The 19,796-nt window shown below is 42.0% G+C and overlaps 1 protein-coding gene across 1 annotated transcript in view; it reads right to left on the bottom strand.

Moving 5' to 3' along the window:
- The window catches only part of ITK (IL2 inducible T cell kinase), a 63,468-nt gene that overhangs the window by 33,502 nt on the left and 10,170 nt on the right, over nucleotides 1-19,796 (bottom strand). Inside the window, exons 2-5 of the mRNA XM_043913409.1 lie at nucleotides 9,497-9,601; nucleotides 7,769-7,850; nucleotides 5,229-5,357; nucleotides 539-579 (exon numbers count right to left, since the gene is read on the bottom strand). Coding sequence (XP_043769344.1) covers nucleotides 539-579; nucleotides 5,229-5,357; nucleotides 7,769-7,850; nucleotides 9,497-9,601 — 357 coding nt within the window. The remainder of the gene's footprint in view (nucleotides 1-538; nucleotides 580-5,228; nucleotides 5,358-7,768; nucleotides 7,851-9,496; nucleotides 9,602-19,796) is intronic.

Below are 19,796 nucleotides of genomic sequence, written 5' to 3'. Positions count from 1 at the left end.
GACTACTAAGTTACCGAATGGCCTTCGGATAACCTCTCGTGGGACTTGCTTTTCCAAGCTTTCACATGAGAATAAAATTATAACCCTCTGAAGTGGCCAGAACAGATAGTGAGTTTTGAAATGACTAGTAAAAGCATGGACCTGCTTTGAAGAATTTGAAGTGTTCTCAGGTGTATGCTTCCAAAATGCTTGTCTGTCAAAGGGTGGAGTAAATACACCATTTTATGTGGCTGTGAGCTGTTATTAGGCCCCAACTTAGTCAAGGTACTTGGATGCACAGTATGATACTGAGAAGTGTTTGTTGAGTGAAGGCGGTGGAGTGAAGATTTTGGCAGCTGAGTGGTCATTTTACCTGGACCCACCCAGGAGACAAGCTGGGCCCAAGAAACCCACAGTGTTGAGTTCAGCTGCATCGCAACGAGGTCAGGGTTGAGAAACCTGAGCAGATGGGAAACCCAAGCAGGATGACACCAGAGCAGCAGCTTGAGGTTCCCTGGGCCCCCGCCTCCCCGAGCCCAGACCTTGTGCTTTCACTCACCCTGTTGTCTTCAGGAGTAGGAGGAAGAGGCTTCTTTGAAGCTGAAACAAGAAAAACAGAAAAAGAAAATGAGCATGAAACCGAATGTGCCCAGCTGGAGATGAACGGCTGGGGGCTTTTCAGAGAAAAGGGGCCCCAAAGAGAACAGCAGGAGAAAGGATGAGACACAGGGCCTGGGTTTTCTCTCTTTCAGCCTGCATGTTCCTGATCTCATTTTCCAGGAGACACCAGAGACTTCCAGAAGCCCCTCTTCCGGTACCCCAGGAAAAGCCTAGTGCAGAGGGGTTCCCCGGTCTCAGTGTGTGTCCTTTCCCAGAGGCACGGAGCCTCCACAAAGGCACCCCCACCTGCTGAACCAGGACTTGGAATTGGTGACTCAGGGGGACCGTGACTCACTGGCTTCCTGATGCCCCTGTGGGCTTGGAGAGAGGGTGGATGAGGCGAGAGGTTGTCGTGCTGCTTTGTGAGAGGGCTGTTATCTTAAGGCTCTGAGTATTTGTTCTCGCCGACTCCTCCAGACAACACCCCAACACCTCTCTCTGTTTGTGTCTTTGTGTCTCCATGTCTCGATGTCTTTCTTTGCAGTCTCTTCCTTCTTTCCTCCTTTCTCCTTTCTTCTTTCTCTCCCTTCCCCTCTCTCTTTCCTTTCATCTCTTCATCTGTTCTCTCAGGATTTCTCCTTTAAGGCAGAAGTCCCCAGCTTTTTTGGCACCAGAGATTCGTTTCGTGGGAGACAATTTTTCCACAAACCCAGGGAGTGGGGTGGAGGAAGGGGTGGCTTCCAGATGATTCAAGTGCATTATATTTATTGTGCATTGTATTTCTATTATTATTGCATCAGCTCCACCTCAGATCATCAGGCATTAGATCTCAGAGGTTAGGAACCCCTGGTTTAAGGCACTAAAAAGGCCCAGTGTGGAATCAGTGGACTGAAGCTGTGTGTCTGTGTGGTATGGGGAGGCAGTGTCTAGGCTTCTGCTCAGTTCGAAGACTTCTTGAACAGTTAGAGATAAGCAGAGGGTGGGTGGCATCCACAGGTAGTGAGCACCGTATCTCTGCAGGGGGTTGACTTGGAACTGGGCAGCCATGTCTGGGATGTGGTGAGAAGAGATCATACATTGACACTGGAGCCCAGACCCTGTGCTGACACCTTAATCAAGGGCTGCTGCTGCTGATAAATCGATTCAATCGTGTCCGACTCTGTGCGACCCCATACACGGCAGCCCACCAGGCTCCCTGTCCCTGGGATTCTCCAGGCAAGAACACGAGTGGGTTGCCATTTCCTTCTCCAATGCATGAAAGTGAAAAGTGAAAGTGAAGTCTCTCAGTCGTATCCAACCCTTAGCGACCCCATGGACTGCAGCCTACCAGGCTCCTCTGTCCATGGGGTTCACCAGGTAAGAGTACTGGAGTGGGTTGCCATTGCCTTCTCCATAATCAAGGGCAGGCTGGGATATTAGGTATGCAATTCACTTAGAAAAAGGAAACATACATACATAATGGGAAACATGGGCCCATTACAGCACTCAACTTGGTGCCAAGAGCCAGTTACCTTAACCCCAACTCCACCACATACAAGCTGGGTGGTCTTGAGCCCTTTCTAGCCCTGAGTATTCTGTGCCTGATCTCTTCTTCCTCTAGCCTTGCTCTTACCTTTCTTCCTCCCCCTCTGTGTGAAGTTTGTGTGCAGTGAAACTTGTACGTGGGGTTAGTTCTGGCTGCATAAGTGGGTGCTGCTGTTGGTTGAATATTTGCTAAGTCACTTCAGTCATGTCCTACTCTGTTGAGACCCCATGGACTATAACCCACCAGGCTCCTCTGTCCATGGGATTCTCCGGGCAAGAATACTGGACTAAGTAGCGATTCCCTCCTCCAGGGGCTTTTCCTGACCCAGCAATCAAACTGCATCTCCTGCATCTCTTTCATTGCAGGCAGATTCTTTACCCACTGAGCCACCCGGGAAGCCTGTGGGTTGATATAACAGAGCCCATTTTAAATTCAGCGACTTCTGTTACTTCCCAGGCAGACACACACGTACTCTCTCAGCTTCAGATTCTTCTGTCCACAAAGGGGATGACTAGCAGACACAGTTGCCATTTACAGAGCCGGCTAAGTGCCAGCAACGGTGCTAGGAGCTTCCCCAACCCCACTGACTCTCCCAGCAGCCCCAGAAAGTAACCACTTATTAACTTATTATCATCGTTCCCATTTTACAGATGAGAAAGCTGGCCAAGAGACTCAGAAAGTTAAGTGACAAATATGAAATCACAGAGCAAGGATACCGAGGGGCTGGAACTCACACCAGGTGTGTGTGTTTTTTTTTTTTTAATCCCAAAGCCCTGTTCTCTTAGACCCTCATTGTATTTGTGCCCAACACTGGGAATTCTACAAGCCTTGCTTCTTGAAAACTGCCCTCGAGTCTGTCAAAACTATGGTGCATGAGGTTACTTAAACCAAACCAGAAGAAGGGAGAATAAGAACAGACTCAGATGAGGAGATGGCAGTAGGTCCATCAGCAGAGTGACTGTGCAGTGGTTAGACCCAGCTTCATTTGAGGAGGAGGTTAGCATGACCAACCCTGACCCGGTGAGTCATTCAGATGTTCTGCACACCTCTAACATGTGTGTACCACCCAGTGGAGGGGAATACTGTGTCCCTAGGAATAGCCACTACATGCATGGAGAAGACTGCAAAGTGGAAACAGAGTCAAAGGATTTCAGAATTGGAAAGGAGTTTAGAGAATATTTCATCTTAAGACCCCTAAAATTTCTGCTTCCATTTTAGTGATGAGGACACCATGGTCCTTGTTAGCCAAGTGACCCATCCAAGGGCCTACAGCAAGGTTCCAGCAGGAATTTGGAGACAACTTTGACTTTGGAAAGAGCTTTCAGTCACTGGCAAGCCCGTGCCATCCTGTCCTTGTGGTTGATTCCACCCACATAAAACCTATTTCTTTTTCATTAGATATGGGCTTCTGTATGGTCCAAAGAGCTAATGTAGGGAATCATTGACCTGTAAAACTAGGCAAATGCTTTTCTGGGCCAAGGGACTGGTAACTCTGAACTTTCTCTCCCAAGGTGGAGGGTGAGAAGTAGTGGTTTTTAAAGTGGCACTAAGAGGGGCTGCAACTCAGGAAGTGGCAGAAAAGCCAGCCACGTGTTACATTTAGCACATCCGCCTTGGGCTGTCAATCTGAGGTACTGGGTTTTAGTGCAAAAAAGAAACTGACAGATGAGAAGAGTTAAGTAGGGTAAGAGAGGCTGAGAGGAAAGGGCGTTGGAAGAAAACAACCCGTATGATCCGTCATTCCTAGTCAGCCATGTCTCCGCAGTGCGCTTCTTCACTGCGTAACCTCGAGGGTACTGAAGTGCTTAAGCCTCCTCTTTCTTTAACATCATACCATCTACCCTAGATGCTTGTGAGAAGTGGGAGTGTAATGTATGTAAATGTGCATCAGAATGGAGTTGCCCTTCACTGGGAGTTCAGGGCCCAAAGTCATGCATGCGTGCTCACTCACTCAGTCATGTCCAACTCTTTGTGACCCATGGATTGGAGCCTGCCAGGCTCCTTTATCCATGGGATCTTCCAGGCAGGAATACTGGAGTGGGTTGCTATTCCTGTCTTCTTGGGATCTTTCCGACCCAGGGACTGTACCTGCATCTCCTGCATTGGCAAGCAGATTCTTTACCACTGAGCTATCTGGAATGTGCCCCCTCCAAATTCATTACATAAATTAAAAATGATTCAAATGCCAATCCCTAGGACCTAGGTCTTTGACTTCAAAGGCCAAAGGACAACATCTTTTGTTTCCGCTTTGCATTTAGGCTGTGGCCTCCTTCTCTCTGAGACTGTGGAGTTCAAGGGCAAGTAAGTAGAGCCGGGGAGAAGCCACATTGTAAAATAAGCAGGTTTTTTGTTTTACTTTCTTTCCCCTCCAAGTGTGTAGAATTCAATTTGTGTTATAAACACATGTGTGACACGATGCCACTCTAATAGATAATATTGTGTATCTCTATATATCTATAAGGCTGTCTCTACAACTTCAGATTTAAGGAGACTGTGCCTTTCAAATTTCCTAACTTGAAGGTATAGCAATGCTTCTCAAACTTAACCGTGCACCCAGATATTGTTAAAATACAAATTCTGATCCAACAGACCTACAGGGGGCCCTAGAATTTGCATTCTAACCAGCTTCCTGGTGTTGATGATGCCGCTGGTCTAAGAACCACATTTTGAGTAGCAAGGAGTTATAAAGACATCAGCCTCAAGATGTAGGCTTCCCCAGTGGCTCGGTGATAAAATATCTGCCTGCCAATGCAGGTTAGTAGGAGACACAGGTTTGATCCCTGGGTCAGGAAGATCCCCTGGAGAATGAAATGGAAACCCCCTCCAGTATTCTTGCCTGGAAAATCCCATGGACAGAGGAGCCTGGTGGGCTATAGTCCCTGGGGTTGTGAAAAGTTGGACATGTCTGAGTGCACACGCACACATACACACACACTTGAGATGAAAAAAAACACCAACAGACTGGTGTTAGATGCAGATGACTGTCTTCTGAAAATTTTGAAAATGTGAAATTTTGCATTCAATCCTGGACACCCCTGGTGATGGGAAGCAAAGAACCTTTACTTCCTACTAGCAGAGCGGTCAGTCATTATACAAAGAAGAAAGGGAATTCATAACCGCTTACCATTTTTGGTGGGATCATACTGGGCACAGCCCACCGCAAGCTTCTCCATCTGAGCACAGCACCGCCATCTCCCATCCATCCAGAAATTAGGGTGATACTTGGGCACCAAACTGTTGTTATTCCTGGTTTCTGAAAGGAGTTAGCACCAGCAGAAGAGTTATTTCCAGGTCAGTCACTCAAAAGCCACCAACTTTACAATTCCTTGAGTTTGGACCCTGCTGTGTGAATTTGCATGAGTATTACCTAGAGTAGTCAGAAAAAATGGCCTTTTTTCCTATGCAGATAGAAGCATGTATATTGAATTTGAAAGTGAAATCACTCAGTCGTGTCCGACTCTTTGCAACCCCAGGGACTGTAGCCCACCAGGCTCCTCTGTCCATGGTATTTTCCAGGCAAGAATACTGGAGTGGGTTGCCATTTCCTTCTCCAATATTGAATTTAGGCATCAGCAGATCTGGATTCTTATCCAGCTGTGCCTTTGGTTAGTTGTGTGTCTTTGGGTTGAGCAAAATCTTCATTTGATTCCCAGTTCCCACTGTGCCATGGGATTGTTAGATGGGGTGTCTGGGCCCCACAAAAATGCCTTAGGGAACTCAGGGAAGACAGTGGGTGTGATTCTCACCACGCCATCTCTCTCATCTCTACCCATAGCAACTTTGCTTTTATCCTTTCTAGATTTGTGGCTTTAAAGTCAAATTTTGGTACAGGAGAAAAGAGGCTTTCCTGATGGAAAAAAAAAAATATATAAAAAACTGACAGGTTATCTCAAATGCCTCTTTCAGCTCTAACATCCTGTGAGTAAAACCCCTTCACTGAGGGAGAGCGGCCAGTGAGAGTAACTGGGGCCCTTTTGATTACTTGTATGTTAGTGTTTGTTCTGTGCCCGTGAATGTTAAACTTGAGAGCACTTCTCAGTTAATCTGGCACTTTCCATTTGAGACTCACAACAATCTTGGGAGAAGATAAGACTTGTATATTTATTCTCATTTTTCAGATAAGGGCATCTTGGGTCCCATGATATCAGATGGCTTGCCTACCGTCAGTCTCTTTAGCTACTTAGATTAATATTTGAATCTATTTTTCCTGCAAATCTGGGCCTTCAGGCTAAATGACAATGATAGTAATACAGACTGAATGCTTTCTTTGGGTATAATTCCAAGTGTCTGCCACGTCCTAGCATCACTGACTCAATGGACATGAATTTGAGCAAACTCCAGGAGAGAGTGGAGGACAGAGGAAACTGGGGAGGTACAGTCCATGGGGTCACAAAGAGTCAGAGACAACTTAGCAACTGGACAACAACAACAAACTCTTTTAATTCTCACAATAACCCTATGACTATCTGTTACTAGTCAGGTAAGGAAATGGAGATACTGAAAAGTCAAGGAATTTGCCCAAGGTCACGCACTAATTATTGGCAGAGCTAGAGCTTTTTCCTTAGCAGCCTGGTTCCACATCTCACGTACATAAATACTGTGCTGGTTCTGATTATGCTGTCGAGAAGGTGAGCCCTAAGAAGTACCCTTACAATGATCTGAAAACCTTTAAAACTAGTTGACATTTGTTGGGTGCTGACTATGGACCTGGCCAGTTCCAAGAGACTTACTCTTAGCAGCTCTGGAGGCAGGTGCTTTTTAAAAAAAATTATTTATTAAAATATAGCTGACTTACAGTATTAGTTTCAGATACACAACATAGTGATTCAATATTTTTATAGATGACGTGCATACAAGCTTATTATAAAATAGTGACTATATTCCTTGCGCTGTACATTACATTCCTGTAACTAACTTATTTTATGACTGGTCTTTTGTACCTTTTCATCCCCTTCATCTATTTTGCCCCTCCTCCCACCCCTCTCTCCTTTGGAAACTGCTAGTTTGCTCTCTGTGTCTGTGAGTCTGTTTCTGTTTTGTGATATTCATTTGTTTTATGTTTTAGATTATTCATGTAAATTAGAACATACAGCATTTTTCTTTCTCTGACTGATTTTACTTTGCATAATACAGGGAAGGAAGATACTATTATTATTATTCCCTCCTCCTCTCCTTGTTAAAAATAGATGGGGAAACTGAAGCACAGAGCAGCTGAGTTGCCTGAACACACATGGCTAGTGAGTGGCAGAACCAGGATTCAAGCCCAGGTCCTCTAACTCGAGGGCCCATGCTCTTGTTCTTCATTCAATACAAGGAGTCAGTAGACATTTTCTTAAAGGGCCCAGTAGTAAATAGTTTGGATTTTGCTTACCAGGAGACACAACTGATACATTGTGGAGGTATTTTCATAACCCTTTAAAATAGAACCATTAAAAAATATTAAAAACAAGCTTATCTAAGAGTCTTACAAAAATAGGTGGCTAGCAGGATTTGCCTGATCCTGTACTGTACTGGTTGTTGCCCAAGTTGAAACTTTGGGAGTCCCCACCAACACCAAAAGGAAGAAATATTTGACCATCAGCTGCCCTTTATTTGATCATGGAACTCAAGCCTTCTCGAGGATCTAGAGGTCTCAGAGATTCAGTCGCACAGGAGGTTAATTACCTTCTTTGAGGGCCAGCACCCAACGCTGCCGGCTCTCGCGGTCTGGAGCAAACACATACAGGAGGTAGTTGTCGTGAACAACCTGGAGACACACAGAGCGTTCAGGGTGAGCTGTGAAGTCGGAGGTGGATGACTGACAGCGGCCCCTCTGGGTTACTGGGCTGAGTGGGGTCTCAGGCTGTCGTCAAAAAGGCAAACATCTGGGTGATCTGGGGACTGGTGCCCTTTTTAGCTAGATGTTTGAACGCTGTGCAGATAAGCCATCACCACATTAAAATGGCTGGAGAAAAGAGTTCCCCACATAACTAGGCAGATATTTCTTGCATTAATTTTTCAGTGCTTATAAAATTCTGGTATATGAAAGAGTAAGATATTAGATGATAAATATATAACTGAGATTTCTTTAAACTTATTTTGAAATAAGTGATTTAGGAATTTCCAAAGATAGTACAGAGTTCCTATATACTTTTCACCCACATTTCTTCAATGATGTATCTTTTTTTTTCATTTCATTGTCCTTTATTTTTTATTTATTTATTTTTTTCATTTATTTTTATTAGTTGGAGGCTAATTACTTTACAATATTGTAGTGGTTTTTGTCATACATTGACATGAATCAGCCATGGATTTACATGTATTCCCCATCCCGATCCCCCCCTCCCACCTCCCTCTCCACCCAAGTGCTCGGGCCTGGTGCACTGGGAAGATTCAATGATATATCTTAACGTAACAAAATACGTCTTTAAAACCAGGAAATTGACATTGGTCCAGTACTATTAACTATACAACAGATCTTTGGATTTCACCAGGTTGTTTTTCATGCATGCATTAGTAATTGGAGTTTCAATGATGAGAAAAATACGTGTTACTCCTTTTACTTTCAGTACTAAAAATTCCAACTTGTGGAGGTCACTTTTCTAGTAGGAAAAAAGTTCTTTCCTATGCCACATTAAAAATGAAATATTAACTCCTCAGATTGACAAACATGAATGGTACCCCAGGATGTGCAAGAAGATATCCACTCTTTTAGAACCATAAATATCAAGAGTGGTAACAAGATTTAGACAATGTCATGACCTAAAGACTAAAGATACTCTCCATCAGCTCTGCTCAATAGAACCTTCTGCAGTGATGGAAATTTAAAATCTTGGCTGTCCAGTAAATTAGCCACTAGCCTGTGGCTATTGAAGATGTGAAATGTTTATTCATTCACTGTGGCTTAGTGTGACTCAGAGCTGATTAATCTTGTGCAATTTGAATTAATTTACATTTAAATGTAAGCATTCACATGTGGTTAGTGGCTACTGTTTTGGACAGCACAATTCTGTCAGATAATTCTCAGATTTTAAAATCTGAGTCTTTTTATTCCAGAACTTCCAATCAATATATAACCAAGGAGTGTAATCTATTGTCCGAAATTATAAGTAAAATGCGGTTACAGAATGTTAGGCTTGGGGCTCTTGATTATTTTTTTTCCTCCCCCAGGAATAGAGTAATTAGGACTTTCCTTGAGGTAGGGAAGACATGAGGGAAAGGGAAATGAGGGGTGACAACTTTTTCAGAATTTTGTAATTAATCTTTGTTGAATGAATGTGTCATTGAAAGAACACAGCAGATTTCTTCTGGGTGTGGTCTAAGTCATCTCTGTGCCACCTTCTCGTTCAGTGACTAAGCATTTCAGCCATCATCCAAGGATGGAGAACTAGACCCCTGGCCTGATGGACTTACCTGAAATGGATATTTGTAGTGACATGGGATGATAATGTCACTTTTCACAATCTCGACACATTTGATTCGGGAGAGTTCGATGGAACCCTTCAAAGTGCGCTTTTTCTGTGGGGAGGAAAAACACATTCCATTTGAGGAAAAAGAAAGACAATATTTTTGTCCAGGTGGCTTCTAGAAATCCATTACTAGATAAGATCCATTGTAAACCAACCCTGCAAATATCCAGATGCTCCTTCTTGGCCCTTGGTGCCTTAGAAGGACACTCTGAAGCAGACTCATGGGAGAACATGTTATTTGAATCATCTTCTTGATGAAGTGACGGACCTCTGTTTATTGAACTGCTGGGTCTTATATCTCTGAACTTGTGACAAATAGCAGCATTTGCAGAACTGTTGGCTAGAATGGGTAGTGCAGACCCCACATGTGCCAGTTTTTTCTGTTTTGTGCCTATCCATGGCCTTATTAGCATAGCAAGTGAGCTCAGGCCTGACCTGCTTGGTGACAAATACTTTTAGTGGCACCTTTCTTTTCTACATCTGCCTTCTCTGTGTCCCTTGGTTATCCATGGTCCCACAGTGGCACCCCTGTAGGACATTCCTGACTCTGCTCTGTTACTATCCCATCCAGTTATACTGGCCCCAGGTTTCATCTCCTTGGGAGCTTACTGGATGTATTCCTTGATAATTAATTCACGTAATGGTCTTTGTGACTTGTAATGATGTTATATGTTACCGATTTCTAAAGGTCCTTGTCCTTGGATCCCAGGAGATGTTAGATTGGTAGACCAGCAGGCTCCATGGAAGGCTAGTTAGGGGAGAGCTCCTGGAGAGCCAGGAGCCCTTCACAGGTGCCTGGAATTAGGCTTCTGTTGAGAATAGAATTTAGTTCAGTTATGGAACAAGTTGTAAAACACTTCATTCTAGCTTATCCTTAAGAAAGAGGTAGCACACATGGTGGTGAATTGGGGACAAGATTGGAAAGGGACAAATTTAGGCTCTGCCTCCAACCATCTCTGTGACCTTGGAACAAGCATCAAACTTTCCTGAACTTCAGTTTCCACATCTGTTCTCAGATGTGAAGATAATTATGCCTACCCTTGAAGTAATGATTGCAGACTAAAATAGGAACAGGTAAACTAATTACCTGGCTTATGATGGATGCTCTCAATAAAGGATACCCTCCCAGTGAAAGAGGCTAAAGAAGTCCTAACTATGACAAAAGAGCGGTGATATATGAGGGCACTTGCTGGGTATTTGGGGAGCTAGGACATCATCAGATTCTCCAGAAATGAGCTCAGACTTTACTTACCACTTTTTGATATAAAGCTTGGTGACTGGCCTTTGCTTTAGTAGCTGAGGCACAGAACTAAGATGAAAAAAGTCAAGGGATGAGAAGTACCTCCTATCAAATACAGGAAAGTTTTATGGAATTTCTTTCTAAAAAATTTTCTCTCTGGAAACTTTATTTTTGAAAGTACAGAATCTACCCATGTTCATTGTAACAAATAAAGCAATATGGAGGCATGTGATAGAAATTATTTCTAGTATCTTAGCATTCTACCCTTCTCTACAACTCTGAGGTAGCCAAGGTTAACCATTTGGAATGTACATGTCTTTCCCACACATATTTGTGGAATATAAATAAACAAAAATGACATCTTCTCCACATAATGGTCTTCAACGTGCTTTAGTAATCTCAGGATGTATTAAGAGATCAGTCTTGCCTTAAAAACCTCTGAAAACATATGCCCTTTGGAGTCAAGCTATCTTCTCAAACTTCCCAAACTTTAGAGTCTTCCACAGCTAAATACATGTCCTGACCCTGCCCATAATTATAGTCTTCAGAATGGTTAATCTGTTTTCAAGAGCAGAAGAGCACAAGAGAGCTGCTTTTTCAACAACCATCCACAGCTACAGGTGGTAAACAAGGAGTCTGAGCTTTGAGGTTATCTTGGTTTTTAACCTCTGTTGGGTTATTTCCTTAGTAGTGTACATAGCGAAATGCAGCAGAAGGCTCATGGCAGTAACATGACAACTCTGTCTACAGAGCTGCTCCCTGGAAACTACCGAGTCCTGCATTCCTGAGGGCAGAGACCAAGACATCCGTTATGATATCCCTCAAGTCTGTCACAGTGGCTAGTCCACAACAGGTGCACCATTAGGATGATATGAACAAAGGGCACCATGTTGGAACACAGCTTAAATAGTCTCAATCAGACTTAAGGCTCGTGCATTTAGCTATTCAGGAATATTTCTTGCCAGCACTGAACCAGGGCTATTCTGAGTGCAGGAAGCAGAGAGACGAAAAGAGTAGACTTTCTCATGGAGTTCTAGTCTAGTCAGGAAGGTAGACAATATAAAGTGCTCTATGGAGAATAGGATAGGTTGATATGATCAGTTGGTAGTCACACAGGCCTTACTGGAGAGAAGGCATTTGAAAAGAGACCAGAAAAATCGAAAAAGGAGCCAGATGTGAGAAGATATAGGAGACTGAGCACAAAGTAGAATAAACAGCAAGAGCAAAAAGCCCTGGGATAGAAACCTTCTGGATAAGTTTGAGTTGTTAATAGCCTGGGATCATCATAGTCAAGGCATCAAGTAGACATAAATAGTAACTGGAGTGATAAATTGGGATCCAAATTCTATGTGAAGTTCTAAACAAGTGTTAAGCCACAGAAACATATTGAGAACTACATAGGGAATTTAAAATTTTCTATTAGCCACACTAAAAATTGCAAAAAGAAAAAGTATAATTAATTTTAAGAACACAGTATTTTATTTAACCCCGTGTTTCTAAGTATTATCATTTCTACACATCATTGACATGAAAAATTGAGACTTATTACATTTAAGGACTAAGTCTTTGAGATCATGTATTTCACAACACATCTCAATGTGGATTCTCCACACAACAAGTGATCAGTTGCCACACAAGCCTGGAAGCTACCTTTATTGGGCAGTGTGGCTTCAAGGTTTCCAAGGAAGGTTTCTCCAAACTCAGATGATCTCCTTTGACTTCTTAATGTTTGTTGAGTTCCAACATAGATATTTAGAGACTGTCAGGTGAGCCTTCTGTTGAAATGGATGTCATGTTCCGTCATCAAAGCTCAGTCTCATTCCCAGAGTAATGATCAGGCTCCCCCCTCACAGTCTCTCCTGCTTGGTCAGTCTCTCCAATTCCTGAGGCCTCCTCAGATCTGCTAAGTGGTAAACAGCAGGGTAATCTGTGCCTTCCCTGAGCCGGGCACAGGGGACAGTCAGTCAGCAAACTAAACACAACTTCATCTCTGGGAAATGGTGATGGCCTGTAATCATCCCAAACAACTGCGCTATTTCTGAAAAAGGCCAGCCTCAAACCTTCCAAGGAAACCACACAAAAGCCACCAGAGAAAGAGAGACACAAAGTAAAGCAGGCACCCCTCCGGGTGAGAGATCACAGAACTTCTCTTGACCTTGTTTCTTTTCTTGGCCACGTTCAAAGCTGTCCACCCATTCCAGAGTTTCACCCCACACATCTGACGTGTATCAAACACTATCCAAGAAGATGCTTGATGCCCACCTAGTGGTACAAAGTCCAGCTGGTGCAAATGTCTTTGATATCTCCTTTCTTTTTATATTACTATATGAAATGGAATTTTGAATTGTGACTTTCTTTCAAAGAGAGGCAGGAAAAAACAAAAGATTTTGGGAGCATTTCCTGTACTTCAGGCACTCAAGGGCATCTTATTTGGTCATGATCTTATGAAGTATATTATTCCCCCATTTTTTAGGTGAGGACATTGAGGTTCAGAGGGGCCAAGTCTTTTTATAAGTGAGCATACAAGCGCAATTCTATGACTGCAGAACCTGAGTGGTTAATGACTGCTTCATGGCTTAGTGCCTGCCCTGATTTAATGTAGGAGACTTTTATTCCCTGAACCTAATGCTAAACAATCAGTTGTGTGGTTGATTTCTCCAAGCCGTGACCCAGCAGAGATTTGTTTCTGCCGTTTCGTAGTGCAGTGCTTATGTTGGATTTCAAAGTGGGAGCACAGAACTCCCTCTTTGCTGGTGTAATGTTGGCTCCTTAGCTGCTCAGCTAGTCCAGCAGATACATCAGTAAGAAGCTGTGTATCTATCATCCATGGAAAGACATCTCCACCCTTCTGAAAACAGCAGAACTTCAACTTTCTCCTCTGATGAGGCTGAGTGGGACAGAAGCAGAACTTTCATATCAGGCAGACCCTTTCTGCCAGATTATCTGTGCAACCTCAGGCAAGTGTCTCAATTTTTTGGTTGCTTTGCTGTTTTTTTTTTTTTTTTTTTTTAAAGTGGAAATAATAACAGTCCTTGAATCATTGGGTTAAACTAGAGGATTTGAAAGAACCATGTAAACCTACTAGCAAAAAAAAAAAAAAAAATCATTCAAAAGATAAATCAACCACTAAAGTGTTACTTCCTCTCCTTTCCTTCTCCAAATGGTGCCCATAGAACAAGATTTCACCCTCTTGTCGTTATGTGTTCATCTTTTCTTTGGGGATTTTCTTTCAGGCAAATATGTACTGGGAACCACCATTTGGGAGAATGATATTAGTGTTTAACTGATGATCCTGGTGATTTTGACATTCTGGAGTTATTTGTTTGCCAATTATTTGTAAAATCAGGACAAAACTTTAAAAGGGGCCTGTTGCTTGATCCTCCCCGCTGTGTCACATTTGCTCACATGTCAGCAAATGTGATGACTTTAATTCTCTTCTTCTCCTTTCCCTGGGCTGTCAAAACCTTCCCCAAATAGTCATTCACCTAATGTTCAACTTCCTGATAGTTTAAGGCGTGGCTTGTATCACAGAAGTTTGGATTAGGACAGATATTAGAGACTTAAGCCCAGAGGGAGATTTGACAGTAAAATTTCAGGCGTCTGAAAAAGTGTTGTTCAAAAGGAACCACTATTTTTCAAAGGGGAGGGATGGTTTTAAGACTTTCTTGGATCACACTGTAAAAGAAGCCACATGGTACCTTTATCAGAATTTCCTTGAAATGACCTCAGAGAAGGAAATAGCAATCCACTCCAGTATTCTTGCCTGGAGAAGAATTCTATGGACAGAGGAGCCTGGCAGGCTAGAGTCCATGGGGTCACAAAAAGTCGGACACAACTGAGCGACTAACACAGTTTGAAATGAGGAAGTCTTTCTGATGATGATGTTAACCAGGCATTTTGAATATTTCACTCATTGCTGCTTCTGGGGTGTGGTACAGCCATTGCCCCTATCTGAAATGGCACAATGATGCAACTGAAATGGAAACTGATGTCATGTGAGGTGAAACTTGGGGGTTGCTGTCCCCTACCTCAACCAGAATGCAGGCTATCAGTTCTAAGATTGGTTTTAGGGGCTTTCCTGGATTCTAGTTTCATCTCTGCAAAGCATGCTGGAGGTAACCCATGCGTTCACTCTCAGTCTCCCAATGCAGCTTTTGGTCTTTTACAACAAAAGGAACCCTCACATTGCAGGAAAGAAAAGAAGAGATTCAGAACTTGGAAAAGTCATGGTTTGAATCCCTGTAAGAACAAGTAATATTGGGCAAGTTGTCTGAGTTCTCTGGGCTTAGTTCTCCTAGGTCTTCTTAATCATTTAGTTCTTGGGGAGTCACGGAGATGTTGACAGTTGCAACTCAGGTATATAACAACCCGAGCTACTTGGTACCTGATAAAGATGGGATCTTTATCATCTCACTGGAAACAGCAGCACCTTCTAGAATACCAGTGTAATTTGTAACTAACTGCTGCTGGTTCTTCTCCTCTCCCAGCCTATCTTCCCTTGGACCTACTTCCCTACTCTCACTAACCTTCAAAGTTCTGGGAAGGTCTGGAGCTAATGTAGCAGATTGTGAGGCTTCTGGACTGACTTAAAGCCAGGAAACTATGATCCATCCCACACCTGCCCTCTTGTCTTTCCTTTTTTCCACAAGACCTTTTAGTCGTGGCTTTCCTCAACTCGGCTTTTCACACTGTGGTTTATGATGAGGCTGGTTGTGCTGTGGGGAAAATTCTCAATCTTCCCTTAAAGTCTGCCATCTTGTTAGCAGTAGCACCCTGACTACCTGAAAATAAAAGGATTTTACCTACCCCCTCCCCCACCTCCTCCCCCCCTCCCCCGTCAAAAAAAGAAAAGAAGAAGAAAAAAGAAACAGGACTACACTCTTGTACAGTTTCCAGATGCCTTTGAGATCCTCTATTAAAATTATGAATGCATTTTCTCACAAGAAACTATTAAAAGCAGATACTCCTGGGAGGGGTTCTGGGGTTTGAGAGTAGAAAGTAGAATGAGAGCCTGTCTTTTCACCTCTTGTCCTTCTATACAGTTTCACTGGTTTACCATAAACATGTATTTCTTTTATTGTATTTAAAAGCAGTTATCTAAAATAAGTAAATACATTTGCCTTATAGGATCTATCCTAAGGAAACATTTATTCAAGATACATAAAGACACAGGAAAAAGGATGTTCCTCATGGCATTATTTATTACACTAAAAAGTATAGAGAAACCTAAATATCTACCAATAGACAAATGGTCACGTTAGTCATGGTTCATCTATCTTGTGGCCATTCTGTAGCTATCAACAAAGAGTAAAATTAGTCTATACAGAAGGGAAAATATATATATTAAAATGTAAAAATCAGGTTTAGAGCAATAGATGGAACAGCATCTCATTTTTAGGAAAAGAGATAATAAAATATATAATAATATGTCCAATAATCAAAGAAGTATTACAGGTAGGAATGCTGCTATCCTGGTTCTCCTTTGTGGATGACATCAAGGCAGATTTTTGCAGTGTAAGTTATATATTACTATATTTCAAGTTTTTGCAGTGAGTGTATAAATTTATTAAGCAGGAAAATAAAAGTACTATTTTAAAGCAGTCACAGATTTTACAAACACTACACTGTAATACAATTTTGGCAGATGACTATGGGAGAAGGCCAAGAGGTACACATCACATGCTGGGTGTGCAAAATGATGAAGCTCTTCATGCTTGTAACTTCATGTCCCCATTAACAGTCAGCGGCATCCAGATGGATGGCCACATGGATCATTTGTATCCATACAGGTTCAAGTCCATGACATTGCCTCTCATGTTCTTCGTGAGTGATAGCCACTTTCTTCATAAATTAATAAAGCAGCTCTGTGTGCTTTATTATATGGTATATCTGTCTTTGATAATTCTAGAATTCTAGAATAATTCAAGAATGATTCTGAACCTCATTCTTCTTAGCAATGATAGCAGTGATCTTAGTCTTAAAAAAGCAGTTTGTTTAAATTCTTGAAACAAGTGGGTAGAGAGAAAAGGACTTAATGTAGCAATTAAGAGCAAGAACTAAGTGGTACAGAGTAGATCCTGAAGATGTCCTGCACATTTTGTCTCTCAGCACCTCTGGTCTTTGCATGCTCTTTCAAAGCCTTCTTTCTTTCCAGAATAGGGTATGTCAGCTTTTTAAAGAGCTTTAAAGAATATATTTCTGTATCTTTTTCAAGCACTGGAGAGTTAGTAGCAAAAGTATACAGATGGATAACAATGTCATTAGATTTTAGGAAATCTAAAAAGGTATGTTCAATTAACATTTGTTACTTGGTTGATGGAGGGAACAGCAGGTAAGATTAAAAGTGCAGCAGAAAGTAATATTTGTGGACCCTATGACAAACTCTTAACAGAAATGATTTGAATAAGTTATCTAGAATGATTGGCAAATGGATAACAATTTCTTGACAATGAAAAGGAAAGTGAAAACTAGTCTGCCCAAAGGTTTTAGCTAATAACAAGCTCCTCCAAATTATTATGGAAGACACTAACAAATTATAGAAAGATGGGCAAAAGGGATATAAATTACTCTTAAATATATGAAAAGATGCTCATTCACTATAGTAATGGAAGTGCAAGTAAATTTTACTGAGATACCATTTTTAAGACTATTAGACTTGCAAAGATCAAAACATATGATAATACTGTTGGTGAGGTTTTTGAGAAAGCAAGCATTTCACACATGACCCTGAAGAATGTTGACTAGTACAACTTCCTCGGAGATTAACTTGGTTATGTTCAGCAAAACAAGAGATGCAAATATCTTTTGACACAGCAATCCCATTTTTAGAAATGTTTTCTATAGACCAGGGCTACTCAATCTTGGCATTGTCATTTAATAACATTTTGGGCTGAATTATTTTTTGCTGTGAGTTTGTTATTTGTCTTCTAGGATACTTAGCATCCCTAGCTCCTCTCACCAAAGCCAGTGGCATTTCCTTCCCCAGGTATGACAACCAAAACTTTCTCCAGACATTGCCAATGATGGGCAAAATCGCCCCTGGTTAAGAACCCCTATGTAGACATACTTATACATGTAGAAAGTGAGATACCTATGAGGTTATTCATTTCTCACTGTTTGTAATGACAAAAAAAATGGAAATGGACTAAAAGTCCATCAAGATGATTTTTTTATCTGTACAAAAAAATATGCAATCAAAGGGAAAAAAAGAACAAAGAAGTCCCTTGCATACAGTATAGATTGATCTTTAAGAAGTATTGCTAATCAACCAAAAGAAAAGCTAGGAGGCATATGTAGAGCCCACCAGGCTCCTCTGTCCATGGAATTCTCCAGGCAAGAATACTGAATTGGGTAGCCATTCCCTTCTCCAGAGAATCTTCCCAACCCAGGGATTGAACCTGGGTCTCTTGCATTGCAGACAGATTCTTTACCGTCTGAGCCACCAAGGAAGCCCAGGTAGAATATGCTACCATATTGTATGAGAAGTGGTGGGGCGGGGGAGGCGGGGGTGGGAAAGAAAGTTTATTTGTATTTACATATGTATACATAAAGTATCATTGTAGGACTTCCCTGGTAACACAGTGGATAAGAATCCACCTCCCAGCGTAAGGGACACAGGTTCGATCCTTGGTCCAGGAAGATTCCACATGCTGTGGAGCACCTAATCCCACACACCACACTGCTGGAGACCACACACCACCCTACTGGAGCCTGCGCTCCAGAGCCTGGACTCCCCCACAGAAAGCCACCTCAATGAGAAATCTGTGCACTGCATCTAGAGAGTAACTCCTGCTCGCCTCAACTAGAGAAAGCCCATACAAAGCAACAAAGACCCAGTGCAGCCAAAAATAAGTCAATTAAATTAAAAGTAAAGTATCATTGAAAGAACTGATAAGTTGATTCTGATAGTTGTTTTCAGGCAAGAAAGCAGTGTGGGATCAAACTACTAGGAATCACTGTTCCCAAGGGAAGCTGTTGCTTTTGTTCTCATGGCCACTATTGTGACCTTGGGCAAATGGCTTCACTTCCCTGTGTCTTGATTGCTTCCTCTCTAAAACAGACCTTGGCTTTTATCTCCTTCAAAGAATTGTGAAGATAAACGAGAAAAATCCAGAGGAGCAAGTTCAGTCCTCTCCTTGTGGTTATTGTTGCAGGTTATTGCTGCTGCTGTTGATGTGCTGTTGTGTTGTTATTCATGCGGGTCTGCTAGGCTGACAGGAGCGGTCCTACTGGTCCCTGCTCAGAAGCTCCATTAAACAGTGCTGGAAACTCACCAGGGAGTCCCTGTCCCAACTCTCCCTTCTCTGCCACCAAAGCTTCTATTACACAACTTCTCAGACCCAAACAAGTCTACATCTGAGAATACCTATCGTAGAACTCTTTATCCAATTTTAATATTTGTCCCAGATGTCTGACCTAAAAAAAGATACTTAGCTTCTTAAGTCTTTGTTTCCTCTTCAATACAATGGGGATAAAAATTGGACCTACTGCATAAGGTTATTGTGAATATTTCTGATATGATACATTTAAAGCACTTAATTTGGTGCCCTGGCACTCAGCAAGGACTCATTAGATATTGGCTCATATTGTTCTGAATTTTACATTGGTTACATTTGAAATTATGGCTTTCTTTTTTAGGATGCATTCTTGGGTTCATGCTTGGATTTTGATAACATGCCTTTTTATCAGTCATACAGTTATTAATCATCTCTTAGATGTATTACTTCCTGGAAATATTTCCATATTTAACTAATCTCCATGTCTATTTGTGAATTCCAAATATCACTGGCAGTGAGATACTATCACATAGTTTCCACTTCTTTTGAGTTGGAAGGGTCTTTAGATATCATTCAGTCCAACTTTTTATGTTAGAGATGAGGCTTCAAGGTGAAATGACTTTCTCAACTAGCTTTTATCTTCTCATTTCTACTATTCAATTTACAGCCTCGGGAGACTGAAATCATAGAATTGGAAGCACCTAGGTGATATTTGCTGGTCAAGGGTA

The sequence above is a fragment of the Cervus elaphus genome, chromosome 9 (genome assembly GCF_910594005.1).
Source record: "Cervus elaphus chromosome 9, mCerEla1.1, whole genome shotgun sequence".
NCBI lineage: Eukaryota > Metazoa > Chordata > Mammalia > Artiodactyla > Cervidae > Cervus > Cervus elaphus.
This window is presented reverse-complemented; position numbering and strand designations above follow the sequence as displayed.